The 7,873-nt window shown below is 38.0% G+C and overlaps 2 protein-coding genes and 1 pseudogene across 2 annotated transcripts; all 3 read right to left on the bottom strand.

The window, feature by feature from the left end:
- Positions 1-262: 262 nt before the first annotated feature.
- Positions 263-709, bottom strand: LOC121791106 (p21-activated protein kinase-interacting protein 1-like). Its single transcript, XM_042189144.1, has one exon. The coding sequence runs from the start codon at positions 707-709 to the stop codon at positions 263-265; it is 447 nt and encodes a 148-aa protein (XP_042045078.1).
- Positions 710-2,256: 1,547 nt separating this feature from the next.
- On the bottom strand, positions 2,257-2,703 carry LOC121791105 (p21-activated protein kinase-interacting protein 1-like). Its single transcript, XM_042189143.1, has one exon. The coding sequence runs from the start codon at positions 2,701-2,703 to the stop codon at positions 2,257-2,259; it is 447 nt and encodes a 148-aa protein (XP_042045077.1).
- A 1,545-nt stretch (positions 2,704-4,248) lies between these two features.
- LOC121791104 lies at positions 4,249-4,771 on the bottom strand (annotated as a pseudogene).
- Between the last annotated feature and the right edge of the window lie 3,102 nt (positions 4,772-7,873).

The raw sequence follows: 7,873 nt of genomic DNA, 5'->3' as shown, positions 1-7,873 counted from the left end.
CCAACCCACTAAACCCACTTTATACCTAAAAAGGCTAAACTAAAGCCCAAATAATATGTACATTAATAATTAATCCTACAAACCCTACACAAATGTTCTGCCTCCCATCTCTCTTTCTTCTCTCTGTTCGTCCCTTCCTCTCACCCCGGCGGATATCATCTCCGCTCTTCTGTCTCGCCTGCGCTGCCTCTCCGCCTGCTTCCCGCCAGCCTCGCGGCCCTCCGCCACCACATAAAACCACACTTCTAACCCAGCGCTGCCGTCAGCGACGACCCCTTTCATCGCCGCTTTCATCGAATTGCACAAGCGACGCTTCTTTGCCGATCTTGGAGTAGAAGCTCCGTCTTCCTCGCACCAAATTGACCAGCGCCATGCACTGGTCGTGGCTGACGGTCAGCGCTATCTTACCCGAGGGATGCACGGACATCGAATTGATCGATTTTTTGTGAATTTTGACGGATTTGAGCAGCACGAAGGGGTCGATGTCATAGATGGAGACCGAGCCATTGGCGTCGGTTGCGAGGAGGTTCCGCAGGAGGGAGGAGAGGGAAGGTGGGGAGTAGAAGGCGACGGATGTGACGGAGGCGGAGTGGTGGAAGGATCCTACCTCGGAAGAGGAGGCGAGGTCGTAGATTTTGACGCAGTCGTCGTTGACGTAGTTAGTAATATGGAAATAAGTATTGAAATAAAGGATTTCGATTTTCCTCATCATTATTATTTTAATACATAATACTATATACATTATATTATATATATGTTTATTTCAATAATTTAGAAGTATTAAAAAACATATAAGTAAGATTCTTAAAAACATTATATAATCTAATAAATTAAATCAAAGTTAATGAAAAAGAATTTAATTTAAAAAATATATATTTACAAAGCCCAATACATAAAAAATTTAAATACATAATAATAGAACCCAACACCCAAACTAAAACTCTATTCAAATAAAAATTTACAATTACAAATTATTAAATCTAAAATCCTCCATTAGATCCAACCCACTAAACCCACTTTATACCTAAAAAGGCTAAACTAAAGCCCAAATAATATGTACATTAATAATTAATCTACAAAACTACACAAATGTTCAGCCTCCCATCTCTCTTTCTTCTCTCTGTTCGTCCCTCCTCTCACCCGGCGGATATCATCTCCGCTCTTCTGTCTCGCCTGCGCTGCCTCTCCGCCCGCTTCCCGCCAGCCTCGCGGCCCTCCGCCACCACATAAAACCACACTTCAAACCCAGCGCTGCCGTCAGCGGCGACCCCTTTCATCGCCGCTTTCATCGAATTGCACAAGCGACGTTCTTTGCCGATCTTGGAGTAGAAGCTCGTTTTCCTCGCACCAAATTGACCAGCGCCATGCACTGGTCGTGGCTGACGGTCAGCGCTATCTTACCCGAGGGATGCACGGACATCGAATTGATCGATTTTTTGTGAATTTTGACGGATTTGAGCTGCACGAAGGGGTCGACGTCATAGATGGAGACCGAGCCATTGGCGTCAGCTGCGAGGAGGTTCCGCAGGAGGGAGGAGAGGGAAGGTGGGGAGTAGAAGGCGACGGATGTGACGGAGGCGGAGTGGTGGAAGGATCCTACCTCGGAAGAGGAGGCGAGGTCGTAGATTTTGACGCAGTCGTCGTTGACGTAGTTAGTAATATGGAAATAAGTATTGAAATAAAGGATTTCGATTTTCCTCATCATTATTATTTTAATACATAATACTATATACATTATATTATATATATGTTTATTTCAATAATTTAGAAGTATTAAAAAACATATAAGTAAGATTCTTAAAAACATTATATAATCTAATAAATTAAATCAAAGTTAATGAAAAAGAATTTAATTTAAAAAATATATATTTACAAAGCCCAATACATAAAAAATTTAAAATACATAATAATAGAACCCAACACCCAAACTAAAACTCTATTCAAATAAAAATTTACAATTACAAATTATTTAAATCTAAAATCCTCCATTAGATCCAACCCACTAAACCCACTTTATACCTAAAAAGGCTAAACTAAAGCCCAAATAATATGTACATTAATAATTAATCCTACAAACCCTACACAAATGTTCAGCCTCCCATCTCTATTTCTTCTCTCTGTTCGTCCCTTCCTCTCACCCCGGCGGATATCATCTCCGCTCTTCTGTCTCGCCTGCGCTGCCTCTCCGCCCGCTTCCCGCCAGCCTCGCGGCCCTCCGCCACCACATAAAACCACACTTCAAACCCAGCGCTGCCGTCAGCGGCGACCCCTTTCATCGCCGCTTTCATCGAATTGCACAAGCGACGCTTCTTTGCCGATCTTGGAGTAGAAGCTCCGTCTTCCTCGCACCAAATTGACCAGCGCCATGCACTGGTCGTGGCTGACGGTCAGCGCTATCTTACCCGAGGGATGCACGGACATCGAATTGATCGATTTTTTGTGAATTTTGACGGATTTGAGCTGCACGAAGGGGTCGACGTCATAGATGGAGACCGAGCCATTGGCGTCGGCTGCGAGGAGGTTCCGCAGGAGGGAGGAGAGGGAAGGTGGGGAGTAGAAAGCGACGGATGTGACGGAGGCGGAGTGGTGGAAGGATCCTACCTCGGAAGAGGAGGCGAGGTCGTAGATTTTGACGCAGTCGTCGTTGACGTAGTTAGTAATATGGAAATAAGTATTGAAATAAAGGATTTCGATTTTCCTCATCATTATTATTTTAATACATAATACTATATACATTATATTATATATATGTTTATTTCAATAATTTAGAAGTATTAAAAAACATATAAGTAAGATTCTTAAAAACATTATATAATCTAATAAATTAAATCAAAGTTAATGAAAAAGAATTTAATTTAAAAAATATATATTTACAAAGCCCAATACATAAAAATTTAAAATACATAATAATAGAACCCAACACCCAAACTAAAACTCTATTCAAATAAAAATTTACAATTACAAATTATTTAAATCTAAAATCCTCCATTAGATCCAACCCACTAAACACACTTTATACCTAAAAAGGCTAAACTAAAGCCAAATAATATGTACATTAATAATTAATCCTACAAACCCTACACAAATGTTCAGCCTCCCATCTCTATTTCTTCTCTCTGTTCGTCCTTCCTCTCACCCCGCGGATATCATCTCCGCTCTTCTGTCTCGCCTGCGCTGCCTCTCCGCCCGCTTCCTGCCAGCCTCGCGGCCCTCCGCCACCACATAAAACCACACTTCAAACCCAGCGCTGCCGTCAGCGGCGACCCTTTCATCGCCGCTTTCATCGAATTGCACAAGCGACGCTTCTTTGCCGATCTTGGAGTAGAAGCTCCGTCTTCCTCGCACCAATTGACCAGCGCCATGCACTGGTCGTGGCTGACGGTCAGCGCTATCTTACCCGAGGATGCACGGACATCGAATTGATCGATTTTTTGTGAATTTTGACGGATTTGAGCAGCACGAAGGGGTCGACGTCATAGATGGAGACCGAGCCATTGGCGTCGGCTGCGAGGAGGTTCCGCAGGAGGGAGGAGAGGGAAGGTGGGGAGTAGAAGGCGACGGATGTGACGGAGGCGGAGGTGGAAGGATCCTACCTCGGAAGAGGAGGCGAGGTCGTAGATTTTGACGCAGTCGTCGTTGACGTAGTTAGTAATATGGAAATAAGTATTGAAATAAAGGATTTCGATTTTCCTCATCATTATTATTTTAATACATAATACTATATACATTATATTATATATATGTTTATTTCAATAATTTAGAAGTATTAAAAAACATATAAGTAAGATTCTTAAAACATTATATAATCTAATAAATTAAATCAAAGTTAATGAAAAAGAATTTAATTTAAAAAATATATATTTACAAAGCCCAATACATAAAAAATTTAAAATACATAATAATAGAACCCAACACCCAAACTAAAACTCTATTCAAATAAAAATTTACAATTACAAATTATTTAAATCTAAAATCCTCCATTAGATCCAACCCACTAAACACACTTTATACCTAAAAAGGCTAAACTAAAGCCCAAATAATATGTACATTAATAATTAATCCTACAAACCCTACACAAATGTTCAGCCTCCCATCTCTATTTCTTCTCTCTGTTCGTCCCTTCCTCTCACCCCGGCGGATATCATCTCCGCTCTTCTGTCTCGCCTGCGCTGCCTCTCCGCCCGCTTCCTGCCAGCCTCGCGGCCCTCCGCCACCACATAAAACCACACTTCAAACCCAGCGCTGCCGTCAGCGGCGACCCCTTTCATCGCCGCTTTCATCGAATTGCACAAGTGACGCTTCTTTGCCGATCTTGGAGTAGAAGATCCGTCTTCCTCGCACCAAATTGACCAGCGCCATGCACTGGTCGTGGCTGACGGTCAGCGCTATCTTACCCGAGGGATGCACGGACATCGAATTGATCGATTTTTTGTGAATTTTGACGGATTTGAGCAGCACGAAGGGGTCGACGTCATAGATGGAGACCGAGCCATTGGCGTCGGCTGCGGAGGCCGCCGAGGAGGAGGAGAGGAAGGTGGGGAGTAGAAGGCGACGGAGGCGGAGTGGTGAAGGATCCTACCTCGGAAGAGGAGGCGAGGTCGTAGATTTTGACGCAGTCGTCGTTGCCGCCTGAGACCCGGCGGTGCCGGCAACGGCGATGGTTTTGATGGTGGAGTGTGGGAGGGGAAGGAGAAGAGTGGGTTAGGGTTAGTGAACGATTCAGCTTGTAGCCCCAAATGAAACGCTCGTATGACCCTGCCACCAAACTCATCTTTGGAGAAAACCAGTTGAGAGAAAGAGAGAGAGAATGAGGGCTAGGGTTAGTGAACGGTTCAGTTTATAAATGTCTTGAACTTCTCATAGAAGCCATTTTTTTCTACATCTCATTGGGCCAATTTTTATCCAATAATATTTACCTTTTTTTGCCCAATAGATAGTTTCCCCGCTCAAATGTGTGCCACATAGACTCCCAAAAACTGTCCCTTTAGATATTGATAGATACGTGAATTAGTGTTTTGATTAACAAATTTGTTTTGTTGGTAATCATTACACATAATTAAGTTTTAATTGACAATTCTCCACAACATGTACATGAATCATTTTGTATTCATAAAACCGTAATGATTACATTAAATCAATGATTGTGCATGAATCAAATTGCGGTGATTGTTTGTTGCTGTTTCGGTGACATGGATTTGCAGGATGTTCGCAAGGCTTTGTGCGAGAGCGATTTGGATCAGACTGTAGTGACGCTGGGCAGGTCGAGAAACTGGACAAGTTGGGGTGCCGGGCAGATTGCTATAGCCTACAACAGCGACGTTCCGATAGGCGACGTCGAGCACTCCAGCAGCAGTTGCGATCCGAGTGGGAGCTCATTGGTGGCGTCTCCCGGGCTTGTGTGGGCGGCACAACTTTCTAAAATTAGTTAGGGTTTCCTAAACCCTGGGAACTAACTTCGGAGAAATATTCAAAATTAGTTAGGATTTCCATAATCTAGGAATTAGTTTTGAATATATTTCAAGATATAATTTGGAATAAGATTTGAATATATCTAAGTGTATTATCAAAAATTTAATTTTAATTAAATTATGGATTAGTTGAAATTTATCCTTATTTATGGATTTGGATAGATGTCCTGGTAAATCCTAGATAAACTTGGATAATAACAATTAATTTATTTCTTTTGTCTTATGGATTTTTATAAATTAATTTTATGAAAATGAATCCTAGATAGACTAGATAAATAATTAATAAATTTGGATTTTATCCTTATTTTATGGATTTAGATATATTTAATTATATCTAGAGAAATCCTAGATAAATTTGGATGAATAATTAAATTTATTTCTGTCATATGGATTTAGATAGATTTTATTCTATCTTGTTGAATCCTTGATTGACTAAGATAAATATTAATTAAGTTTATCCATATCTTGTAGATATTGATAGATCTATATCTATCTAAATATATCTTAGTAGATTTGGATAATTAAAATTCATGTTTATCTTTATCTTGTATATTTATAGAAATTAATTCTATTTAGAAAATATCCTAATAGATTTAGATAATTAAATATATATCTATCTTATAGATATTGATAGATTTATATCTATCTAGAATGTATCTTATAAGATTTAGATATCCAGTATTGTAATTATCTTTTGGATTTAAGATAGATTTAGTTCTATCTAGTTAAATCCTAGTTGAATTAATTAATATTAATTCTAGTTTATCCTAATTTTATGGATATAAATAGATTTATTTCTATTTAGAAATATCCTAGATAAATTTGGATAAAGATAATACAAGATAATCCTAATCTAATTGGATTTTGATAAAGTTAATTTTATCTAGAATAAATCCTAATAGGTATGATATATTCTAGTTTCTTATTCTAAATAATTTAAGATTTTCTTAGAATTAAAGTGATTGGATTTTATCTTATGGATTTGGATATTTGTTTCTATCCTGATATGTCCTAGTACGATTTGATAATGATAATCCAAGATCAGTCTTATCTTAAATTTAAGGATTTGATTTTATTCTTATAAAATCTAGAATAATCCCAAAAGGATTTAGATAGATTCAACTCTATCTAGATAAATCCTAAATTAATTTGGATAGTCATTATCTAAGATAAATTTATCAAATCCGAAATTCATATTTTGGATAAGATAAGAATTAATTATTTATTTAATCTCCCTAGATTTATTAAATAATTTTAATAATTATCCAGTGTGATTAATTACCATGAAGTAAATGGACTTATCTATTTATTTGGTATTAATCTGTTTTAAGTGGATTATCTGTCTTATCTGCTTGTGTGATAATTATGCAAAAACCATGTTTAAAATGACTAAGCGATAATTACAACAGTGTGTTGTATATGGTCTCCATAAATTGGTCTATACGAAGCAGTTTCTAATATTATCGCGACCCACCTTAGTGGGAGCAATAATCCTAAGAAATAACAAGTTCATAAGATTAGACTTCTTTATAGTAGGTTGCTTAAACTAGAAGCTTGTTTCTAATATTATCGCGACCCACCCTAGTGGGAGCCATAATCGTACAAAATTGCAAGTTCGTATGTTTAAGCATATTTATAAGATAGCTATGAAATTTTGTTAGTGGCGTATGACCTTCCCTAGAAGGAGTATCAAAACAGAAATGAAATTCCTAGATGCAAATATTTATGGTAAATGCTTAGGCAATATTTGGCGGCCATGCCACCTTAGTGGTCTCTGGACTATCCGTCGGTATTGTGACCAGGAAATTATTGGAATCCGAATTGTATGACCTCCTAGAGGCGTACTTATTTTGGTTTTCATGGTTGCGAGATACAAAATTGTTTTGTGGTTGTTTGCGATTATGTATTAAGCATAGTGTGTGATAAATAGTTTTATTTCTTCTCAGCCAATTCCTAATAATGTCTGCGAACCTTAAAAAATTAACTCGAAGGCCAAAATTATGTAGACTGGAAATATAAAAATGGATAAGATTCTCATTGCTGAAAACTTAAAGTTTGTATTCACCAATTCATGTCCTCTATTTCCTTGACAAAATTCTATAAAGAAAGTTTAAGAATGCATTTCATGCATGTGCCTGACAAGTTCTTTGAGATAGAAGGTCAAACTACTTTCTTTTAAGTAGTAAGACACTCTTGGTTTATATTGATGAAACATGAATATCCAATAAGGACGATGTCCAGATTCTATTGGAATATCCACAAGAGATAGAATGTTTTGAGAATCTTCTGATTCAGTTACTCAAATAGTTTCTACACTCAGTTCATCGCCAAATATAGTTGGAATGATTATATGAAGTTGTACTTAAAAGTTGAAACCTTCTACATGATATTCACTTTATTACTTT

This window comes from Salvia splendens, unplaced genomic scaffold, assembly GCF_004379255.2.
Source record: "Salvia splendens isolate huo1 unplaced genomic scaffold, SspV2 ctg722, whole genome shotgun sequence".
Lineage (NCBI taxonomy): Eukaryota > Viridiplantae > Streptophyta > Magnoliopsida > Lamiales > Lamiaceae > Salvia > Salvia splendens.
Note: the sequence above shows the minus strand (reverse complement) of the source record. Positions and strands in the feature narration are given on the sequence as shown.

Coding starts and splice junctions, on each gene's coding strand:
- LOC121791106 (XM_042189144.1), bottom strand. CDS start 709: ATGAGGAAAATCGAAATCCTTTATTTCAATACTTATTTCCATATTACT.
- LOC121791105 (XM_042189143.1), bottom strand. CDS start 2,703: ATGAGGAAAATCGAAATCCTTTATTTCAATACTTATTTCCATATTACT.